We start from the raw sequence: 24,899 nt of genomic DNA, 5'->3' as shown, positions 1-24,899 counted from the left end.
TGATTACACTTGAGTTAAGCTGAGCAAAGCTGTAACGGACCGACTGAGGCGTAACAGTGACTGAGGCATAACAGTGACTGAGGCGTAACAGTGACTGAGGCATAACAGTGAATGCGGGTCACAGGATGGGTAAGCAAGTGGCGGACATGACGGCGACACCGCAGGCGTTAAACATGTAAGATATGGGTAATGATAATGTCAAAACAGCACAACTCAGCTTGTATGCTGCTGCGACGCACGCACGCACGCACACACACACACACACACTATTAGACTGGTACAAAGCAGCTCTGTCGCACACAGCATGCGTATTGCGGCACGTCACATTCCATGCACACATGCTAGCTACAAGCAAAAAAAGAGCACAGGTGAACCTTGGTATGATGCCATTTCCCCATGTTCCTCTATTCCAGGAGAAAAAGGACAAGGCAAGTATCATTTAGTAGTCAGTATAAAAATGGGCAACAAGTGCTGATTGCTTTCAAATTGTAAAATCTAGTCTTTCCCACAAATAAAGTCATAGAACGCTGAATCTTGAATTGCAAATATTATCAAAAAAAAAAAAAAAAGAAAAAAAAAAGAGTTGGACACATACATAATTTACTTTTCAGTTGTTCACAAGTGATCCAGCATTATTAGGCATTTAGAGTACCGCAGGGATGACTTATTTTTTTAGGCTTACCCCGGAAGTCCCTGCACTGCGCTGCTGGTTCGTAGCGGGGAACAGGAAGGGGATTTTTGTATGGGGATGTCGTTTAAATGCGTGAAATAAGATCTGTGCTAACAAACGTTTATGAAAGGAGGACCACTTTTAAAAACTTTTGAAGCGTTTTCATAAAAGTGGTCCTCGTTTGTGAAGATCTTGCTGAACACAAACTTCACTGTTAAACACATGCATTTAACCAAAATCCTCAGAACAATCCCATTGCCTTTTACACAGTGCTACTTCCGGACTCACTCCTGCGATACTTTTGTTACAATTTTCAGTTATTCCTCATTCTGGTACTTAAAAAATAAAGAAAAACACACACACAACTTTATCACTTTTGTTGTTGTTTGTTTTTAACCGTTGATGCTGAATTACACTCCTGCCCCAATAAGCATAATAGCCTACCATCTATCTGTCCACCGGAGGAGGCTATCTTGGCCAGGTTCAGGTATGTCGTGCCAATAGCATCATTTCTGGTCAAACGATCCCTGCAAACACACATGCAAACATTAGACTTAGCATACACACATACACACTGAGATACATACACACATACACACTGAGATACATACACACATACACACTGAGATACATACACACATACACACTGAGATACATACACACATACACACTGAGATACATACACACACACACACATACACACTGAGATACATACACACATACACACTGAGATACATACACACATACACACTGAGATACATACACACATACACACTGAGATACATACACACTATTCTTAACTGCTAAATAACAAGCACATTCAACATTAGACTTAGCATACACACTAAGATACATACAGTACACACTGAGATACATACACACATACACACACAGAGATACATACACACTGATAGCCTACATACACACATACACACTGAGATACATACACACTGAGATAGCCTACATACACACTGAGATAGCCTACATACACACTGAGATACATACACACTGAGATAGCCTACATACACACATACATACACACTGAGATACATACACACTACTCACATTCTTAACTGCTAAATAATAAGCACATTCCATATGTATGGCTGAAATGTTATACTGTTTATTTTCACTGGCTCTGTTCACTTTATTTTTTTATTTTTATTCTTCTTTCACTTCTTAGATTTCAACAGTGCAGTGAGTGAGTGGCTCCAGGATCTGAGTGGGTTTTCAACACCTTCTGAGGGACACCTCGTTATTCTAACCTTTCCACTGCCCTCATTTCCCCATAGCCTTCCTGCACACGAGTTATTCTTTAGCTCGCTCACAGACCCACACAACACTGGAATGAGTTCAGGAGAAGTTGGTGCCAACAGGATCCTGTTGCTTGTTATGGAGGGGAAGGGAGTGGCCAGTACTGAGTCATAGGCTGTGCCAGGACTCTCATGTGGTTGGTAAAGGGGGGCGCAAGCACACGCACACGCACACACACACACACACACACACACACACACACACACACACACACACACACACACACACACACACACACACACACACACAAAACATTGTGGTATAGTTTCCAAGCCATAAATAACTGTAGTCAGAGATAAGTGTATAACTTTGCTTCTTTGCATTCCTTCCTTCTCAAATACAAACTGCAGGCGGCTAAAGTTAAGTTAACTTAATTTGTACAGCTGAGAATGAATGAATGAATGAAAATTTTATTTACGTGTCAGGACAATTTACATGACCCATCCCACATGGGATTATCAGACACATCAACATACAGTTATTTCCATATCTATTACGGTGCTTGAACAATACAAAACCGTACAAACACACACACAGCAGCACGCGGCATCAGCAGCAAAACACAGATTTAACTACAATGTGTATTAAGTAAAATATATGAATTATCTATCATATGTCATCTTTTTCCTCCTATCCCACGCATGAGAGATATATTCGGAAAAAGCAAAGATGTTATCAAAAAGAAATTCAAGTATGGCACCTTCTTCAAAATCTAACTGAGTGTTTTGTTTGACTTACCAATCAAAGACGGTCAGTTTGATGCGCTCACACATGGAGGGGAACTACAGCAGGGGAGAAAGTTATCAGATTAACCACCAGCACCCCGAGTTTCCCTTAAATGTCCCCTAAACCCTCCTGTTGTGTTTGTTTCATGTTCAGTCTAAATATAATGGGGCGGTCCAAAATGATCGCACTATTATAGCAGATTATAAATCCATAATAATACATATATTATCACCTAATATTGTGTTAGATCTTTTTATCAATTTAAGTTCTTGTGAACATTAAGGGCCCTATCGTTGCATCGGCGTAGAAACTGCGTTTAGGGCCTGGCGCAGCCCAGATTAGTGGGTGTGGACCAGCGCACTCGATATCTTGGTGTCGGCGCTACACGCGGCCTCAAGCATTATAACCACGCCTTTTAAGCGTAAAATTATGCACCGTCTGCTCATTGGAGAAGTGCAGTAAAGAGTCACACGCTTGCCTTTTAAGCTCCAATTCCATGGAGAAATCGAGTAAAACCAGACAAGCCAAGCGCTCTGCTCCCCCCCCCCTCCCTTCATCCCGTCTGTCTGTCTCCATATATAGGCTATTATTCCATATTATTATGCTTCTCAAACCAATCTAACTGCAGTTTAAATACTGCAAGCATGTAAATACGCTACACTATAGCAAGATCAAAGTGAAAAGAATGTTCTAAACGCATCAGCTAGAAAAATATAGCCTATCCCTATATGATGAGATTAATTAGATTGGTGAAAGTTTGTCCAGAAAGATATCGTTTTCTCTCCCCTGCTGCAGGTAGGATGATGGACATAAATATAGCCTACATTATGTAAAGTCATTGCAGAAATGTGTTTTTATTGTAAAACTAAATGTGAAGTAGGGCCAAGTTATTGGAGCAGACATCACAGTATAGCACATGACAGTAGAAGCGCGTTACGCTGTCACTTATCTAAATCACGTTAAATCGACGAGGGATATATATAGGCCCAGGATGACATATATGTTTCACATAGGGTGGTGTTTTCATTTCGATGTTTTATTTGGTCCAATATTGAAATGTTCTACAATTGCAGGTTGTGTTACCATTACACATTATTTAGATCTACCTTTATATCTATTTCGGCTCATTTGGTTGCTATTTAGTAGCGAAATGGAGTAGCCCAATGCATGCTGGGACATTTCACATGCCAGGCAGTGAACTTACAACTTATTTTTCCTATGGGACGTGTGTTGTGTCTGTCTGAGCGAGGGAGTCAGAGAGAGAGAGTCGTATTGTGCCTGTCAGACTGAGGAGAGAGAGGGAGTGACACAGAGAAGGGTGACAGAGGAGAGGCAGAGGAGCGCTCCGCGCAACTGGCGCACTGAATAGGCCTGGTTTTCAAAAGCGCAAAGCGCTAAATTTACGCCAGGTGGGAAGATATCATTAGGCCGGTATTTAAGGCCAAAACGCCCATTCTCGCCCATTCAGGGAGTGCGCCACGCCCATTCCGCCTAAAGCGCATTTGGCAGCCTAAAGCCATGTTGATATCTTCCCGAGGCAGGCGCAAGGCACGTTTTTTTGCGTTTAAGGCCCGTTTTAGCGCCGAAGGCCTGTGGGAGAATAGGGGCCTAAGAGTTTTGAACTTCCTTGCTATTTATGGAGTGGAGGCCTCAATGACCGGAGCTCATATACAGCTCGTTTTTGAGTAAAAAAAGAAAAAAGAAAAGAAAAGGCATAATGTATAGATTATTTTGACTATAAATAACAAATATTCAGATGAAACATATTGTGCTATTTACTGTACCACAGACTACTTTGTGTCAAAGATTAACAAGGACATTTGTTTTGAAACCATTCAATGTTTTCAAATTTGTATTTACATTTTATATGTACAGTAAAGAAAGGACATACGCCTTAAAATTCACATTAACAAAGAACAGTATTACTAACAATAGCAGAAACGGTATAATCTTCATAATCTGTCAATCAATGGTGTTCTCATGTACATGTTGGACAATACATGATGCCTTGCAAATAAAATGCGCTCTCATTTCCTGTGTTGTCTCCACCTTCTGACACTTCCTCCTCTAATGCATCAGTTTCCTTCACCAGTGTCATGATCAAAGATAAGATCAAGATCCTCGTCTACAGTACAGTATAGTGTTTGGTCATTGTGCCGCCACAGAATGACAAATATCAAATATTATCTGTCTGCTCGTTACAACATTTCATTGAAGCTATAGCTGCTTACTGACTGAAATATTCAAACCCAATGTGCCATTTGTATATGGCTTACATAAAAAAAAACAGATCTCCATCATTTTATACACATTTGCCTGTAATTCAGCCTGACATTTTTGGTATCTTGACAACTATTTAAAGCTCGGCTGTGAAATGTGTTTGTAATGATGGTGGTCCTGCATACAGGATCGTGGATAGATTAAAACTAGACTGAAAATGTATTTGTTGATTCCTCTCATTCCTTGGTGCCACTTCAGAGTAGTTATCTCTTACCTTGATTTGGAGGTTCAGCACTTGGCTCCACTCGGGGTTCGCGTCCTTCTCGATGGTCTTAGTACACAACTGCACAGACAGTAAAACCACACATCAGTGTCACCGCACATTAGATCATATAATGTTCATCTGCTTCATAATCTACACTGTCACATAACTAGATCATATAATGTTTAGTTGCTGCTTCATAATCAACACTGTTACTACAGCGGTACAATTCAACGGGAACCTTTTTGCCAGCGAAGCGAGCTTCTAGGAAAGGATCCACCAGGTTCTTCTTGTGTTCGTGTCCTCCAAATATTTCTTTCACCGTCTCGAGAACCGCATCGTCCACTGAAATGAGAAACGCAGCCATTTAATAATTTCATTAAGGGGACGAGGGGATGAATTTCATTCATGTCTTTTTCTGAAGAAGGCGCAACAGGGACGTCACCCCGACAGCTACTTTCTGAGAAGTAGCAGGCCAAAAAACAAAGTCTGCAGGACATCACCAACCCTGTTCCATCGGAGGAAGAGCCAGGCACAGGAGAACAACCTGAACCCAGCTCTTTGAAGAGCCAGGCCAGGAGAACAACCTGAACCCAGCCCTTTATGACCTGCAGTGGAAAAGAAGATCCAGGGGCAAAAGCCATTGATCAAGTGGCCAAAATACTGCGAAAAGTCAACGTGGGAGGAGGTCAACCCTGACCTTTGCAACATCTTAAGAGTCCATCAGAGGCACCACCATGAAGAAGTTGGAGAGAATGGGGGAATTAATCTACAGCAATGGGCTGGAATGCTTTGGAACAGCAGAGAAGAAGAAAGCTCCACCAACAATCCCCACTAAGTCCAGGAGGCAGAAGGAAATAGATTGTCAATTAGATCAGCTCAGGAAGGATGTCATCAGTGGCTGGATAGCATCGACAGAACCACACTCCCTGGCAAGTTGAAGCTCTGGTGCATGCAATTTGGGCTCCTTCCACGCCTCATGTGGCCGCTAACCCTATATGAAGCTCCAATCTCAAAAAGGTGGAAAAGCTGGAGAGACTGATCAGCTCATACGCGAGGAAGTGGCTTGGTCTTCCCAGGTGCCTCAGCAGCATAGGGCTCTACTACAGCAAAGGAATCTTAGAACTACCCATTTCCAGTCTCTCTGAGGATTCAAAGTGTGCCAATGTAAGACTGGAGATGATGCTAGCAGATTACCTATTTGTAGCCCAAGCTGCCCCCAAACTGGCTCCCAGGAGGAAGTGGAAGCCATCTGAAGCAACTTGAGCAGGCAAAAGCACCGCTTAGGCACAGGGACATCGTGGGCTGAGTGCAGCAAGGAAGGAGTGGACTGGGCCTTGGAGACAGCACACCAGCCTGGCACAAGGCTACCCAGTCTCAGAGACGCAAGCTCATGGTGCAGGAGATACACCAAGAGGAGGAGGCAGCAAGGTGCGCAAAGGCCGTCACTCAGGCAAGGCAAGGGCAATGGATGAGATGGGAGGGAGTGGAGAAGAGAAAGATCTCCTGGAAAGAGCTGTGGGAAATGGAGACATTCAGAGCAAGCTTTACCATCAGGGCTGCCTATGATGTCCTACGATCTCCCAAGAATCTCAGCCAGTGGTATGGAGAAGATCCCACATGCTCTCTTTGCCCGAGAGCTGCTCCTCTGGCCCCTCCCCCCCTCACAACTTGCATTGACTTCATGCCTATGAACTATCGGTTCAGCGTAGCTTTAGCGTGGCGTGCGGCTACAGTAGTGTGAATGGACTCGCCTGTTAACAAGGACGCCGAAATGAAACTGCGTGGCCTCAGCATGGCTTCAGCGTGGGATTGGCATATGGCGTGAACGTGCACTTACTCTGGGGAATGTCCTCAGCCCTGAACACCTTGAGTGACAGAGTGGCCCATCGCAGGGTCAGACCGGCCGGCAGGAGCAGGTTACTCTCTATGTCATCCTGGTCATCATTAGGGTCCCTCTTCTCCACCTATCAGAGAGAGAGAGAGAGAAGCATTACCTACAAATTTACATGAGAAAAGAGGAAGACAGAGACAGACAGACAGACAGAGACAGAGAGACAGACAGACAGACAGAGACAGACAGACAGACAGACAGACAGAGAGACAGACAGACCGATAGACAGAGACAGACAGACAGATAGACAGAGACAGACAGACAAATAGCTTTATTTGTCCTCAGAGAGGAAATTCTTTGCGTACATAATATAAACATGTAGGACATAAAGGGTATAGGGTTGTACAAAGTACCAAGATACAATGTACACTGTACAAGAAAAACACAAACATAGGAAACCGTAGCCTAAAACAGAGACATACAGTATGTTAACATTGCACGCCACATAGTAACGAGAGTGTATGGTTACATATTTAGGGTTCGTATGGATGTTGGGTCAAAGCTTGTGCCAAAACTGGCCTTGTTGTACATAGGTTGTCTCTACCTACAGCCAGAAGGAAGGAGGGTGAAGTGCTGGTAGAGTGGCTGGTCTGGGTCATTTATGATGCTGCGTGCTTTGCGGGACAGGGATGAGAGGACACAGATAGGTTGGGGGGTGGTGATACTAATGACTGTTATTTTCTGAGTTTGTTTCTGTTGGTGACTGTTAGCATGTGGAAGTAACAGATGGGACAGTAGAGAACCGATACAGGAGAAGAAGAAGAAGATGGGATTGGACGGAGAGGTGACGTAGTTTGCGGATGGCTTGTTAGTCTCTGTTGGCAACGCTTGTAAGTGTCCATGGTGTGCTGATTAAAACTGAGGTTATTGTCAATTGTGATGCCAAGGTAGTTGAAAGAGGGCACCACCTCTACCTTCTGTCCATTGATGGTGAGGCTGGGGGGATGGTCCGGTGTTTTGGGGGGGGCTGAAGAGCAGTTCCTTTAGTTTTTGAGATGTTGAGGTGGAGAAAGTTGTTGTCACACCATGTGCAGAAATGGGATATGGAGGATATGATGGGAGGCGCAGAGAGACTCCTTGTTATTGAGCATCAGCTTTCACTGGGTCGTACCCGAGGGGGCAACTTTCTACTTCGGAGTAGCAAATACTGCAGTTCCTTGATTGGCCACTTGAGGCAGGCTGCAGAAGTGAGTCAGTCCCATAGACCCTCATGTTAAAAAATACTGTATCTGTCTTTACACCATAGATCAACATGTTTACAGCCTGCCGGGTAAAAAATAAAATAAAATAAGCGGTTTTGACGTGTATAGCTAATTTGCCTTTCATGACAACTGTTTTTATATAACTCACCTGTTTAGAGCAAAATAGATGATAGAAAAAAGAAAGAAAGCATGATTGACAGGTCATCTATCCAGTGATCGTGCAGCCCACCAATCACAGACCCCACTATTAAGAGGCTGGCTTTGACGTAACCCTCCTATTACTATTTCCTGTCTACGCTCGTACCGGTGGCTCGTCACCGGTCCCCACGATGAAGAGGCTGGCTTTGACGTAACCCTTCGCCCCGGAGCTCGAGTCATCTGGGTCATTCAGGAGGAGCCACTTCCTCATGATGCTGTGGGCTGCACACACACACACACACACACACACACACGCACACATGCGCACGCACACACACACACACACACGACATGACACCTCTATACACCTGCACGCATGTGTGCACCTCCCACGGATATCATAAACTAAAACTACATTGAAAAGCAGCTGGTAGAACATGTTCTAAAGCAAGACAGTGAAATATAGTCAAACGGAACTAAAACTATCTTGTCTACTTGTAACTAAAACATGTGAAATGCATTTTAGTTCAGCAACTTTAATAACCCTGGTTGCTCCACAAATACACAAACACAACAATAGCCTCCTCTGAGTGAATGAAAATGACACACAGAGCATGCAAATCCAGTTTGCTTCTGCGACAAGCTCACCAGGTTCATCGTAGACATAACCAACGTCCAGCTGTGAGAGAAAACAAGAAGATATCAGCAGATTGATACAAACACTTAAAGTTTCAGTGCATCATGTGGTGCCACGATGTCACATGGGTAAAAGAGAGGAAGTACCTTGAATTCCCCCATGAGACTGTCCGCTCTGAGAGAGAAGGAATTATACACCTGTGGAGGACAGTCAATGTCAGAGTGTGCTATAGGCAACATGTTGGATAGCAATACAAAAGACAGATCTACTTACTCGAATGTTGATGTACTGATCAAACAGATCAGATGGGAGCATGTGGACGTTGTAAAAGAAGATCTGCAAAAACAGAAGATTATTCAAAATGTGACACAAAACTGACTACTTTTTGATCAAGTTTTCCCCCCCGTTTTTCTCCTCAATTGTAGTTGGCCAATCCCCCCTGCTGTTCCGGTCGTTGCTGCACCCCCTCTGCCGATCTGGGGAGAGACCAGCACATGCTTCCTGTGCAGTCACCAGCCTCTTCTTATCACCTGACAGCGAGGCGTTTCACCAGCAGGACGTCACACGTGGGAGGATCACGCTATTCCCCCCAGTTGCCTTCCCCCACGAGCAGGCTCCCTGACCATTTTGATCTGATCCCAAGTCTGTGTGTAGTCTGTGGTCTAAGCTGAACACTGATGCCCGAGTATAGAGGGAGAGTATACCTCGTCAAAGAAGGGGTTGTTTCCCCTCTTGATCCTCGTCCTGTGGGTCTGCCCGCACACGTTAACCTTCACCGTTGGTTTGATGTTATTGCCAGGCAACTGACGAGCCTGGATGATCCGGACACGGATCTGAAACGCGGAAAGCACAAATGTGCATGAATGTATGTTTTCTGATCAGAGTGATCGTCTGTACGAGAGAACTTGACGTGGTCCAGGAGCACTGCAGCCTCAGAGATCGTGTATTCAGCTAAACTTAAACTGTTGTGCCAAAACCTTTTCCCTCTAAAAATGTCTTTCCGCTACGCTGACAGTATGTTTTCACCTTAGTATCATGTTGAGGGCAAAAACTATATATTTTTTTGTGTGTGGATTATTTTTCGATCCTTAGCTTTTCAAATGGTAACAACATTTCTCAGCATTACAAATAATGAACGCAGCACAGTTGCTTTGTAATGAATAGAGATCAGCCTACAGTTGCTTTGTAATGAATAGAGATCAGACTTCTTTGTCATCTTTGTAGAATTAATAAACAGGCTTATTAACTCATTGAATGCCATGGACGTCCTTCGACGTCCAATTAAATAGTGACGTAGAATGCCACGGACGTCCTTCGACGTCCAATGCGTTTTTTGACGGTGGGACGTCGATCAAAGCCTTCCGCAGCTCCTGTACAACTATAGTAGCTATTGGAGGTGTATAACCTATTTTACGGACTCATTAGGTGGCGACAGTGCTTGCTCGGTGCAGTCCAGATTAGAGACAGGTCCGAGAAACAGCCTAAAAGCCGTGGATCAAAGACAACCCGATGCATGCTCCCAGAGCCATTTGCTCTGTCGCGGGAGCTGACATTGGCTCCGAACAGGAGTCAATCCGCGCTCACAACTGAGCCCCTCTGTCCCTGTCTGTCTGTCTGTCTGTCTGTATAGTTTCTCCACCCGATTAGCAGACAGGAAAGCAGCCCCTGACGCCAAACCATTCAGCAATCCGGGTTGGCTCTTCCCTGCTGTGGCGCTGAGAGCCGACAGCAGCACACAAACGCAGCACTCCGAAAATATAATGGTTGCGTGAGGCTGTGTGCAGTGTGGGGAGGAGTTTACGGGGGGAGGGGGGGAGGGGGGTGGTGCACGCAGGGCATCACACAACAACTACGTCACTACATCAGAAAATATTATCTTCAGACTCAGTGAATGTGCTTGAAATGCTGCATTTCACAAAAGGCGGATTATCTCAGCTAATAATTTGAAAAGCCTGAAAACGCTGAAAACAACCTATCTTCTCCGGCTCATAACTAAAGAATGGAAAATGGTATCAATAAACTTTTTTTTGCTGATGATACAATAGAGCCAGCTCGTTCTTGTGCGTGTTCGGTGTTTACATAGTAATATCACACAATATTCTGTGGGCCTCGAGAAATCACTGAAAACGCTCTGAAAACTCTGGCACTGGGAGCATCCGTTCTCCAAAAGTGGCTGGCACTGAATGAGTTAATAAACATGAGGCTTAGGGCCTAGCCCTAGACTAAGGCTTAAGGCTTTTAGGAGTGACCCCAAATAGACAACGATCATTCCAATCCGGCTATATGGGGGGTGCTGAATGTCTGATTTTACATAGAATTGTTTGGTTTCTCCCAATAGATTGTGATATAGCCTATTTTGGTAAGTATCAGCCTATTAATTCCATAAAGTCCCAATTAAACAAACAAATCAAACAAGCTCATGCCAATGAATTTTATGATTGCCACATAGTTTTATAAAAAAAAAAAAAAAAAAAGACTAGTCAAATATTTGTATTGACCACCCAAATCCGAGTCGGGTCCAGCCCTAATTAAGCTACTTATCATTAAGTAATTTATTGCCTTGCAGCGACAAATCACCACCACCAGGCAAGGACACACCACCTCGGGAAAATACCTTTTTTATATATTTAAAACAGTGCGGCACAACACTAACTCACCTGGAAGTCCTGAGGCTTGTTGGATAGCGGCCGGCGATTTTTTGCCCTCCTTATTAGTCGCTGGTTGAGGCGAGCAGCCTGGCCGGCGGGGGACGGGCCCCCCACAGAGCCACTTTGACCCCCATCAACCACGTTCTCATCCCCCTCCTCGCCATCTCCAGCTAACGAACAGAAGGGCCAAATTACCAGAGATTAAATGCTTGATTAAAAAAAAATGGTACTAGGAGTTTCCCATCAAGCCAAAGATTTTAACCATATCCTGCTTGATCAAACTACTGTACAAGTGATTTTGAGAGCATGGCATGATGACATGAACTAATCTGTTTTATCGCTAGCAGAAACGCTTCACTGCATGCTACTTTATCATTATGGATCGCATCAACATACCGGCGTCCCCTGTGGCATCTCCTCCCTCAAGGTCATTTGGGTCCATATTGGCATTGGCTGGAGGATCGTAGCCAATCACAAGGTCGATTGTAGCCTGGAAGGAAAGTTATTGTCTGGTCTATCATTTCATGCTACGGTGCTCATCACATTAAATGTAAGCAACAGAAAGGCAATCAAGGACAATAGTATAGACATTTATATTGGCAGGAGAGAAGAAACTTACTCCAATATTCTGCCCGCTTTCATTGACCAAAGGAACATTTTTGGACGGCAGTGACCTCACTTGACCTGTGGCCAGGTCCTTCAAAGAGATCTTGGTTGACCCAAGGAATCTGCAAGGGAAACGTATAGCAAGGAAATAGATCCATGTTTAATGTCAGAATGATGACTGACGGGGATAGGGATATGCACTGGGGTGAAATTCCTTTGAGAAATATCAGCAAGTAAATGCATGGAGCGCACGGAGGGAAAATGCTGTGTGTATGCTGAGTAAAGTCACATCCACAAAAGAGACAAGGATGGGACTCCACCCAAAGCCAACAAACCCTGCCCACTCAGACAAACTGAGCGCACCCATGGACCAGACACTCAGTCAACACTGCACAGAAGCTAGCAGCCACAGATTTGGAAATCTCTTGACATCACCTGCGATGTGACCATCCTCACTGAAGAGAAGTGAACATTTGGGGAGGGGTCTGAATTGGCCCCCTGCTCCTTTTCTATGGATCAGTGAGGGGTCAACAGAAAAGACTGATCTGGAGACGGCATGGCTCTTTACTATGGGTCAGTGAGGGTCAACAGAAAAGACTGATCTGGAGACGGCATGACTCTTACTATGGGTCAGTGAGGGTCAACAGAAAAGACTGACCTGGAGACTGCATGACTTTTCTATTGGTCAGTGAGGGGTCAACAGAAAAGACTGATCTGGAGACTGCATGACTCTTTTCTATTGGTCAGTGAGGGGTCAACAGAAAAGACTGATCTGGAGACTGCATGACTCTTTTCTATGTGTCAGTGAGGGGTCAACAGAAAAGACTGATCTGGAGACTGCATGACTCTTTTCTATGTGTCAGTGAGGGGTCAACAGAAAAGACTGATCTGGAGACTGCTTTTCTATTGGTCAGTGAGGGGTCAACATAAAAGAGTGATCTGGAGACTGCATGACTCTTTTCTATGGGTCAGTGAGGGTCAACAGAAAAGACTGATCTGGAGACTGCATGACTCTTTTCTATGGGTCAGTGAGGGGTCAACAGAAAAGACTGATCTGGAGACTGCATGACTCTTTTCTATGGGTCAGTGAGGGTCAACAGAAAAGACTGATCTGGAGACTGCATGACTCTTTTCTATGTGTCAGTGAGGGGTCAACAGAAAAGACTGATCTGGAGACTGCTTTTCTATTGGTCACTGAGGGGTCAACAGAAAAGACTGATCTGGAGACTGCGTGACTCTTTTCTATGGGTCACTGAGGGGTCAACAGAAAAGACTGATCTGGAGACTGCATGACTCTTTTCTATGGGTCAGTGAGGGTCAACAGAAAAGACTGATCTGGAGACTGCATGGCTCTTTTCTATGTGTCAGTGAGGGGTCAACAGAAAAGACTGATCTGGAGACTACATGACTCTTTTCTATGGGTCAGTGAGGGGTCAACAGAAAATACTGATCAGGAGACTGCATGACTGTTTTCTATGGGTCAGTGAGGGGTCAACAGAAAAGACTGATCTGGAGACTACATGACTCTTTTCTATGGGTCAGTGAGGGGTCAACAGAAAAGACTGATCTCGAGACTGCATGGCTCTTCTATGTGTCAGTGAGGGGTCAACAGAAAAGACTGATCTGGAGACTACATGACTCTTTTCTATGGGTCAGTGAGGGGTCAACAGAAAAGACTGATCTGGAGACTACATGACACTTTTCTATGGGTCAGTGAGGGGTCAACAGAAAAGACTGATCTGGAGACTGCATGGCTCTTCTATGGGTCAGTGAGGGGTCAACAGAAAAGACTGATCTGGAGACTACATGACTCTTCTATGGGTCAGTGAAGGGTCAACAGAAAAGACTGATCTGGAGACTACATGACTCTTCTATGGGTCAGTGAGGGGTCAACAGAAAAGACTGATCTGGAGACTACATGACTCTTCTATGGGTCAGTGAGGGGTCAACAGAAAATACTGATCAGGAGACTACATGACTCTTTTCTATGGGTCAGTGAGGGGTCAACAGAAAAGACTGATCTGGAGACTACATGACTCTTTTCTATGGGTCAGTGAGGGGTCAACAGAAAAGACTGATCTCGAGACTGCATGGCTCTTCTATGTGTCAGTGAGGGGTCAACAGAAAAGACTGATCTGGAGACTACATGACTCTTTTCTATGGGTCAGTGAGGGGTCAACAGAAAAGACTGATCAGGAGACTGCATGGCTCTTCTATGGGTCAGTGAAGGGTCAAAAGAAAAGACTGATCTGGAGACTACATGACTCTTCTATGGGTCAGTGAGGGGTCAAAAGAAAAGACTGATCTGGAGACTACATGACTCTTCTATGGGTCAGTGAAGGGTCAACAGAAAAGACTGATCTCGAGACTGCATGGCTCTTCTATGTGTCAGTGAGGGGTCAACAGAAAAGACTGATCTGGAGACTACATGACTCTTTTCTATGGGTCAGTGAGGGGTCAACAGAAAAGACTGATCTGGAGACTACATGACACTTTTCTATGGGTCAGTGAGGGGTCAACAGAAAAGACTGATCTGGAGACTACATGACTCTTTTCTATGGGTCAGTGAGGGGTCAACAGAAAAGACTGATCTCGAGACTGCATGGCTCTTCTATGTGTCAGTGAGGGGTCAACAGAAAAGACTGATCTGGAGACTACATGACTCTTTTATATGGGTCAGTGAGGGGTCAACAGAAAAGACTGATCTGGAGACTACATGACATTTTTCTATGGGTCAGTGAGGGGTCAACAGAAAAGACTGATCTGGAGACTACATGACTCTTTTCTATGGGTCAGTGAGGGGTCAACAGAAAAGACTGATCTGGAGACTGCATGGCTCTTCTATGGGTCAGTGAGGGGTCAACAGAAAAGACTGATCTGGAGACTACATGACTCTTTTCTATGGGTCAGTGAGGGGTCAACAGAAAAGACTGATCTGGAGACTACATGACTCTTTTCTATGGGTCAGTGAGGGGTCAACAGAAAAGACTGATCTGGAGACTACATGACTCTTTTCTATGGGTCAGTGAGGGGTCAACAGAAAAGACTGATCTGGAGACTACATGACTCTTCTATGGGTCAGTGAGGGGTCAACAGAAAAGACTGATCTGGAGACTACATGACTCTTTTCTATGGGTCAGTGAGGGGTCAACAGAAAAGACTGATCTGGAGACTACATGACTCTTTTCTATGGGTCAGTGAGGGGTCAACAGAAAAGACTGATCTGGAGACTACATGACTCTTTTCTATGGGTCAGTGAGGGGTCAACAGAAAAGACTGATCTGGAGACTACATGACTCTTTTCTATGGGTCAGTGAGGGGTCAACAGAAAAGACTGATCTGGAGACTACATGACACTTTTCTATGGGTCAGTGAGGGGTCAACAGAAAAGACTGATCTGGAGACTACATGACTCTTTTCTATGGGTCAGTGAGGGGTCAACAGAAAAGACTGATCTGGAGACTGCATGGCTCTTCTATGGGTCAGTGAGGGGTCAACAGAAAAGACTGATCTGGAGACTGCATGGCTCTTCTATGGGTCAGTGAGGGGTCAACAGAAAAGACTGATCTGGAGACTACATGACTCTTTTCTATGGGTCAGTGAGGGGTCAACAGAAAAGACTGATCTGGAGACTGCATGGCTCTTCTATGGGTCAGTGAGGGGTCAACAGAAAAGACTGATCTGGAGACTACATGACTCTTTTCTATGGGTCAGTGAGGGGTCAACATAAAAGACTGATCAGGAGACCGCATGACTCACACTGTTGCCTGGGGAAATGTACCAGTACAGTACCAGCCAGTTTTCTGTAATAGACAATACACTGAATACTACCGTTTTCTGCAATAGACAATACACTGAATACTACAGTTTTCTGCAATAGACAATACACTGAATACTACAGCTTTCTGCAATAGACAATACACTGAATGCCCACTATGTTTAATCCAAACAGTGGGTAAATGAAAGCATTTCAAGCCATGAATGAGTGCATCCCAAACATTTCCCTAATGGCCTTCTCTGTCAAATGTAGTCATCATTAAAGTTTAAGTATGAATCAAAGGGTTTTTGGGGAGATGCCTGGGTGGCAGTGTTATCACATGAGAGTGGAGGAGTTTAGACTGAAATATAAACAACCATACTCTTAGTTTGCTCTGGCTAAAATAACACACTTATAAAATGAGGCAAAGTGTAGGCTTGGCTGTGTTCATCTGAATATTAACCTACTCTCTGAAGCAGCTGGTAGTAATGAGATAGTGTGTATGAGATTAACTTAGCATCATATTACATTATTTCAACTTTACTTTCATTATTCCGTATCGCAAAGTCATGTACCTCATCTGCTAACATCTCATCTCCGACAGTCATTTCTGGCATTATGGAATCAGTGCTATTTGAAATGTGGTTGGACGAGTTATGACTTGGACAGCAATCATGGTCATTGCTAACTGTATTGACGTTTCTGTTGCTGTGATTTTAAGGCGGAACGACCAAATTCCAGGGAGATATGAGTCCTCGGCAAAATGTTGCAGCCTGGAAACACTATTAGAAGTCTGGATATTTCAAATGTCAGCTATGTTTTGGGAAGATAAGATAATGAACATTGTCTTGTGTCCAAGGTCATGAAGTGTAGTTAATGGTCATATCAAATGTATCATCCTGACTCATTCGTTGGGCGGACAGAGTCATGTCGTCTTGGCAGCGTTCCTGAGATGTGGATTCTCCAAAGATTCTCCAAATGGCCTCACACACAGTCACTTATCGACCAGAGCCACTGAAAGCTTCTACAACCAGGACTGTCCAGAAATTAAAAGCCTTGACTTCCAGGTCGACTGTCCAGTAAATGGTAACGCGTTACTCAGACAGTCCAATGTTGAAACTATCATGTGATAAAAAGGTAGATGTTGCGAGTTGCTGGGAGGACAAGGGATGGTGTGTTATCATGTTGGCACTTGGCAGCGTTCAGAGCTGTGCACCAGCTGAGCCACTTGGCAGCGTTCAGAGGCAGCGACTCTCCAGTATGACTGTATAAACTTGCTATGCAGCCTCATGCATCTGTTGTCGTTGGGATGGCCAGAAATCTGTAGCCTCGTTTCCCCCAAGGGCATCTTAGCAATAATGTGATCTTTTTCCATTCAGCAGACATTTTAAAGGCGAGTGTGGATGGTTTTTAGAAGGCGAGTGTGGATGGTTTTTCCTTGTTTACTGCAAGTTTGTCTCCAGACTGTTCAATGGAAATCCATTAGGTATGGGGAGGTTGGTTGTTAAGTTAGTTGACCTGATGTAATCTGACATGTTAATTTTTACATTACATTACATTACGACATTTGGCAGACGCTTTTATCCAAAGCGACTTACAATAACAAATTTTTGTCAGCAATAGAGCAATCAACTATGCAACACAGTCTATGACAACTACTGTACAACATCTGAAGGAATAGTGGTAAAGTTAAGTTAGTATATATATTTTTTATAGAGAGAAAGAAGTTAGTTCAAGAAGGGCCCAGATGGAGCATGAAAAGGTGTCTTTAGTCTTTTCCGAAAGATCGGCAGTGATTCAGCCGTCCTGACTGCATTACAAGTTTAATTGTATTCTGATAATGAATTCAATTATGCTAGACTCTAGCATAATCCTCTAGCAGCTAGAGGGAGATGACTGCCGGCTATTGTAACCTGACTTGCAATGATACTGCCCTAAACAGCAAACTTGTGAGACGACAGTATGGCCGAGAAGTGTATATTTTGGGGACCACAGTAGGAAGGAGCCTGTTTGACCAAAACAGAGGCAGCCTACACATTGTTTCAGAAGAGGAGAAATGGCCCTCCAGCCCCTCCAAGTCCCCACGTCTAAGCGGAGTGGAAACAATCACTGACAGGAAAGATGAAATCAAGTGTTAGGGGTTATTATTGGATCTTATAGACAAAATATTTCCCCCCGTTTTGGATTTGAATGCCTCCTATAGCCGTGTAACTGTTACACATCTGTTACACTGTAACAGACACGGCTGCTCCCAATGCGTCACCAAGGAGGTGTCATTAACAAGTTTACCCTTTAACTTATTGTTCCAGTTTCCTGGTCTGAAGTCATTTTGGGGAAAGACTCCATGTCCGTGGCTGCATTTCAGTTCAGAAAGTTGCTCCCTCCCCCCCGTCATCATCACTCCTTTCCCTTCACAGATATGCGGTGTGATGAACAGATCAGTGAGGTTTCAGATCTGTTAAGATGGAGTGTGAGGAATAGATCAGTAATTATAATTAATAATTGATTGATTGGATTTATATAACGCCTTTCAAGACACTCAAAACGCTTCACATATCAGGGGAGGGAACTCAACTCATCCACCACCGATGTGTAGCAGCACCCACCTGCAGTGGCGCCGGAACGAATTTGCAATAAGGGGGACACAATTTTTTTTTTTTTTTCCCCCGTCTTTTCGGCGCCCATGGGCGCCGACGAAAAATTGACGTTTTTATGGGCGTTTGGATGATTTTTAGCCATATTTAGATGAATATCTCATTTTAAATTAACATTAGGATTATACTGTAGTGATGTAATTATTCAGTATTTTTCCTTTTCTCACTCACTTGGTGACCTGCTCTCCCTTTAGGTCATTTTATAATTACACTACAACAGACAGCAACACAGGCAGAAACACTGAACTTATTATTATTATTATTATCACTTCGAAACACAGTGCAAAACTTGTCATCTCAACACAAAAATAAAATAACAATAACCGTATACGATTATAGCAGCAGCCAATGACAGTGAGTGCAGTACAGAGTCCAGGTCTGTCTGTCTCAGGTGAAATAATCCCACAACGATCACGGCTTTAACAAGCATCACAGGCTGTGTAAACAGTGTAGTGGGCTCTAAGCGTCAGGGGCAGTTGCCCCCTCACGGTGAAAACACACCGCACGCGTCTCCTGCACGTAAGCTGCGCGGCGCGACCATTTGCGACCTTGTGCGCAGCCAGTTTTCATTAGGACACCATGTTAACAGATCTGTCAGTCCACACTGAATTGCGCGCAGCGCGCCGCTCAGCTCAGCGCCCGCTCAGGGCCGCTCAACTCAGCGTGGAGTTCTATTTTCCTGCGCGGCCGTCTGCGCCCGTGAGCGACTCCGTCAAGCTGAACAGATCAGATAAGGGCAGACAGGAACTCCGAAACCGGACATTCGTCAAATAAAACCAATTTCAAAGTAAAATAATGTTTATTTACGTTGTTGATTGCCCCTTTGGAAGTGTGAAAAGAGAGAAAGAGCAGTGGGAGAGGGGGAGCGGCTTCTAGGGGCTCGTTGCCTGCGGAGCAACAAGTAGAGAGCTAGGACTCGCCTTCTCTCTACAACAGCACCAGCACGCACTGGGAAAACGGGAGGAGAACAGACAAATATGATGCAATTGCATTTTATAACGAAGGTAGCCATTAACTGTTATCCCAAACATATTACTTTAGATATTTATGTCGTCATTTACTTGGTCATGATAACGAAGACAGGAGATCTGGGGCAAAATATATAGCGGACGAGCAGAGCGCGCAAAGTGAGCTGCGCTCTCTGTGTGGACACTTTGAGCGACTTCTGCGCGGAGGTGGGCTGCGCGGCGCATGCGCGCAAGTTTCGCGTCTGGTATGTCCCCAGCGTGAGATTTAAAAAAAAAAAAATAATAATAAATTTTTTAGGGGGACCAAATTTTAAGGGGGACAAAATGTCCCCATGTCCCCCTTGTTCCGGCGCCACTGCCCACCTGGGTGATGCACGGCAGCCAGTTTGCGCCAGAACGCTCACCACACATCAGCTATAATGGTGGAGAGTTTAGGACTGAATGTGCCAATTACGTAACGAGGGATGATTAGGTGGCCATGATTGAAGGAAGGCCTGTGTGGGAATTTAGCCAGGGCACCGGGGTTCAAGTTCAAGTTCAAGTTCAAGTTTATTAGTGTCCCAAAGGGCAAATTGATTTGCAGCATATAGACATACAAATAAGAACATTGACAAGAAACAACACAAGTAGCATGTTAAACATGTTACATGCATATAGTTAAAATAAATAAAAGGCTAAATAAAACATCAAGGACCTTGTTTGTGGCACACAATGACCGATAATGTGCAAGGTAGCATTAAAGTGCACAGCAATCGGTAAAGTGCACAGCGATCGGTAAAGTGCACAGCGATCGGTAAAGTGCACAGCGATCGGTAAAGTGCACAGCGATCGGTAAAGTGCACAGCGATCAGTAAAGTGCAGACACGCAGCGACCGGTAAAGTGAGGTAGTAGAATAAAGTGCACAAATGGCCAGTAAAGTGCACAAAGTAATGAAAGGTAAATCAATAGTTAAAAACAATAAAAGCAATAAAACAATAGAAACCATAAAATCAATAGAAACAATAAAACAATACAAACAGCGGCGGAGGCTGAAAGTAAAAAATGATAATAAAACACTGGGTGTGGGGGTGACACCCCTCAGGGCACAGGGGTTACACCCCTACTCTTGCGAAGAGTGCCGATGGGATCTTGAATGACCACAGAGAGTCAGGACCTCAGTTTAACATCTCATCTGAAGGATGGTGCTCACTCACAGGACAGAGTCCCTGTCTCTGTCCTGGGGCATTAGGGAGATTATTCATCAGATCAGATTATTCATCAGACCAGAGGGGAAGAGCACCTCCTACTGGTCCTCAAAACACCACTTCCAGCACCAGTCTCCCAACCAAGGAGTATCCTACGCCAGACCTGCTTAGCTTCCCAAGGAAAGCCAGTAATGTAATGCAGGACTCCACTGGTGCTGACAAGTGAGATCAGTGGAGGTTTAGAGGGTGTGAACAGGGACAGAGGTGTGGTGCATCAGCGATGTTGCGCTTCCGTGATCATTGTTGTTACATCCTATTCATCTGTACCGTTTTCAGCGCCTCGGGGCTATAAAGCTATTATCTCATTAAACAATGTGTATTTGCGTGTTATTTTGAAACTGCAACATTAAAAGCTATATTGCTGAACTGATGCAACTCACTGATGTTTTTTATAGGAGGTTTGAGCACTGATTAGATTTAAAGTGAAGGTATTTTCTGCTATACTGTATATCCAAAAATGTGTTTACAGAATAAGATTATATTTAATCAACTGATCATTTGACTGGCATTTCAGGGTCATCCAAAAATATATATTACCATGCAGAAGGTCTGCACTGCAGCCTTGTAATACTTTTTTCCTCCCTAAATGCTCCCCATAGCTATTTTTCCAGAGTTTGTTTTCCAATAGGAGAACTAGTTGGAAAAATCATTTCTGTACCAGTACAGCATGCAAAGTAGGTGGCAAAGCAGGAATTTTCCTTTTTCACTTCCCACCCAATTCACCCACTTTATGTCTAAAGTGCAGCAAGTAACACAGGTGCAAGCAAAACAGTAACGAGGGCCCCGGCACTGAATCACCAAATGGATTGGAAGTCGGAAACCCTCATTAATGTTCTGTTTGCACCTGCGCTACTTCCTGCCTTTTAGACACAAAATTGGTGAATTGGGTGGGAAGTGAAAAAGGCGAATGATAGTTCACACTGTTGGGTTCTCATTTCACAATAGAAGTTTTATTGAATGATATCCATCTAAATGCTACTAGTGCCCTGACATGAGGGTAAGCTAACCCTGACATGAGGGTAAGCTAAGCCTGACAAGAGGGTAAGCTAACCCTGACAAGAGGGTAAGCTAACCCTGACAAGAGGGTAAGCTAACCCTGACAAGAGGGTAAACTAACCCTGACATGAGGGTAAGCTAAGCCTGACATGAGGGTAAGCTAACCCTGACAAGAGGGTAAGCTAACCCTGACAAGAGGGTAAGCTAACCCTGACAAGAGGGTAAGCTAAGCCTGACATGAGGGTAAGCTAACCCTGACAAGAGGGTAAGCTAACCCTGACAAGAGGGTAAGCTAACCCTGACAAGAGGGTAAGCTAAGCCTGACATGAGGGTAAGCTAACCCTGACAAGAGGGTAAGCTAAGCCTGACATGATGGTAAGCTAAGCCTGACATGAGGGTAAGCTAACCCTGACAAGAGGGTAAGCTAAGCCTGACATGAGGGTAAGCTAACCCTGACAAGAGGGTAAGCTAAGCCTGACATGAGGGTAAGCTAACCCTGACAAGAGGGTAAGCTAAGCCTGACATGAGGGTAAGCTAACCCTGACAAGAGGGTAAGCTAAGCCTGACATGAGGGTAAGCTAACCCTGACAAGAGGGTAAGCTAACCCTGACAAGAGGGTAAGCTAAGCCTGACATGAGGGTAAGCTAACCCTGACAAGAGGGTAAGCTATAGACCTTATTCGATTGACGTCACTCACGTACGGGCACGCCCACCACCGCCATATTGTCGACATAACGCAGCAGCTCTCAAGTGACAGCATATGTGGAGCAGCGTATATAGGAAGCTAGCCGCTGTTAGCGTTACCTGTATCGTTCCAATTGTGTTCGGATGGTGACCTGCGTTAGGCATGGCTGTAGTAATGACAGGAATAAAGTCCCCGTGGTTTGTTTCTATTTCTACCGTCCTCAGACGTGAAGGGAGCGAGACTGGGGATACGTCAGCAGCACAGGAGAGGTGTGTGGATAGTTAGTTGAGACAGGTGCTTTTTGCTTATTTACTTCTTTTTTTTTTTGCTTTTTTTTGTTGTTGTTTTTTGTTTCCTGTATTAGGATATTTTTTCCTTGAAATCCTTTGTTGTTTATATGATGGCAAGTAAGGACAATGTCCAAAATGTCTGAACATGATGATTTTCTTATTTTAATTGTAAGAAAAGGGGGGGCTTTACATAAGCGTTTGCTTCTGCCCCTAACCTTTGGTTATGACCTAAGTGTATGGTTGGTGGTGGTGGTGGTGACCAATAAAAAATTTTCATTCATTTTTTTCATTCATTTCTGACAGCTCCTCACAGCAAAGTCTGTTCACCTCGTTCTTTTGTTTATTTATTACAGGCATTAACGGCTGCCCTCGGCAGCATACAAATAACTGTGGGGTTTTTATTGGCGTCATTACCATCGCTATTTTGTAATGGAACAGAAACGACAATAAGGCTGTTACTATAGTTGTCAGCTGCAGCGCTGTGTGCGCGCAGGACGGTATGTCAATAATATGGTGCCGTCCAGGGTTAGCGAATAAGGTCTATAGTGGCTTCTTTACCTCTTCACCTCGTGTGTGGAAAAACCTTCCAAATTAAAGCAGAGGGTTTGAACCTTAACCTCGGTCAACGTGTCATTTCCCATCCAGAGAGTACGAGTAAGCAAAGGAAACATGTCCCAGTTTAAACCCTTGAGGCCCACTGTCATGACTCACATTCTCAAGTCAAATCTTATGATCGAGACTGCGCTGTGATTAACACAGAGGCCTTTCTTAAGTCCTTCTCTGGGCCGGTCATGTCCTAAAACTCAATCAGTCCAGAGGGCCGAGGCCTCCACTTTTTCTCCCTCTTCTGTTGCCACGGCGACAGCGAGTACCACAACAGCGCCTGGAAAACTATTTAAGGGAGAGAGGAGAAGTCCCTCTCTGCTCCCCATGTTCACGTCATTATAGGAGTGTGTCAGCCAGGCCAGCCCAGTGGAAAACTTGACTCAATTTGCATAGCCTGTACTTGTGGGCTGGAATAACACACACATTTGAGAAGCGCCGTCCTCAGTTATGACTCTGCCATGCGCTAGAGACACTTTAAGCATTCACACTTTGAAACGCATAATCCGCTTGACATAATTGTTCATAATATTTCATAAGAGAGATCTGGTGTCACGTGCTTTGTTTTCTCAGTGTAGACAAGACTTCAATAGTGAAGCCTTGTAAACATTCTCAGTGGTTTGGTCTAGATTGGTCCCATATGTGATGCTGGCCTTATTTGGAGGTAAACACTAAGCCACCGTCTTTCAAATGGGTCTGGAGCAACACAGCATCTCTTCGCATTACAACATCACCGTCGCGCTTTCTGCCTACAAAATATTAGAGACAACTCCATCTTAATCACTATTTAACCACAAGAGCCATGATGCTGCAGTGATGCTGCAGTGATGCTGCAGTCTCCCACCATTCCCCTTAAGGAGTGAGGAGACCGCAACATAGAGACGGGCAAACCTCCGCATATCATAGTTCTAAAGAACCTCTGGCAGATTTTTTTTCCCCCTTTCCAGCGTCAGACAGAGTGCCATACAACTCCCACAGAGGGAAAACAAACAGTGATTCATGCCTGCATTGTTGCCCAACCAGGATCAGCCGTCCTACACAAGCCAGGCAAGTCCCAGCAGGGCAAGCGAGCAGGGCGTGGCCGACAGAGAGAGGCTGGGGGGGCAGAACAAGCAGCTGTTGTATTAGCAACAGGTCAAATACTGGGTTACTGTGTTTATATCCGAATGATCATTTCCTTGTATATTACCGTGTCAACGACGATAACGACCAGTAGGTGGCGGCCTCTGGCAGGTGCTAATGGTTATTTTACAGCAAGGCACTGCACTTTACAAAGAGACTTGTCTTAATAAATCAAGACGTGACAGATACATGCAAATGAAAAAAGGTTCTTTCACCAGCTGATTGCTGGTTTACTGTAACAAACACGCTCACATCTGCACAC

At 44.4% G+C, this 24,899-nt stretch overlaps 1 protein-coding gene across 2 annotated transcripts in view; it reads right to left on the bottom strand.

The window, feature by feature from the left end:
- Positions 1 to 24,899, bottom strand: part of LOC310775382 (myoferlin-like) — a 64,391-nt gene that overhangs the window by 35,519 nt on the left and 3,973 nt on the right. For both annotated transcript variants that reach the window (XM_083635528.1, XM_083635529.1), the window contains exons 4-16: positions 12,331 to 12,439; positions 12,108 to 12,201; positions 11,721 to 11,881; positions 9,768 to 9,896; positions 9,337 to 9,399; positions 9,210 to 9,260; positions 9,075 to 9,105; positions 8,593 to 8,708; positions 7,033 to 7,159; positions 5,434 to 5,537; positions 5,205 to 5,273; positions 2,723 to 2,766; positions 1,115 to 1,197 (exon numbers count right to left, since the gene is read on the bottom strand). In XM_083635528.1, the coding sequence (XP_083491654.1) occupies positions 1,115 to 1,197; positions 2,723 to 2,766; positions 5,205 to 5,273; positions 5,434 to 5,537; positions 7,033 to 7,159; positions 8,593 to 8,708; positions 9,075 to 9,105; positions 9,210 to 9,260; positions 9,337 to 9,399; positions 9,768 to 9,896; positions 11,721 to 11,881; positions 12,108 to 12,201; positions 12,331 to 12,439 (1,181 nt within the window). The remainder of the gene's footprint in view (positions 1 to 1,114; positions 1,198 to 2,722; positions 2,767 to 5,204; positions 5,274 to 5,433; positions 5,538 to 7,032; positions 7,160 to 8,592; positions 8,709 to 9,074; positions 9,106 to 9,209; positions 9,261 to 9,336; positions 9,400 to 9,767; positions 9,897 to 11,720; positions 11,882 to 12,107; positions 12,202 to 12,330; positions 12,440 to 24,899) is intronic.

Source organism: Poromitra crassiceps (genome assembly GCF_964638095.1).
Source record: "Poromitra crassiceps genome assembly, chromosome: 4".
NCBI lineage: Eukaryota > Metazoa > Chordata > Actinopteri > Beryciformes > Melamphaidae > Poromitra > Poromitra crassiceps.
Note: the sequence above shows the minus strand (reverse complement) of the source record. Positions and strands in the feature narration are given on the sequence as shown.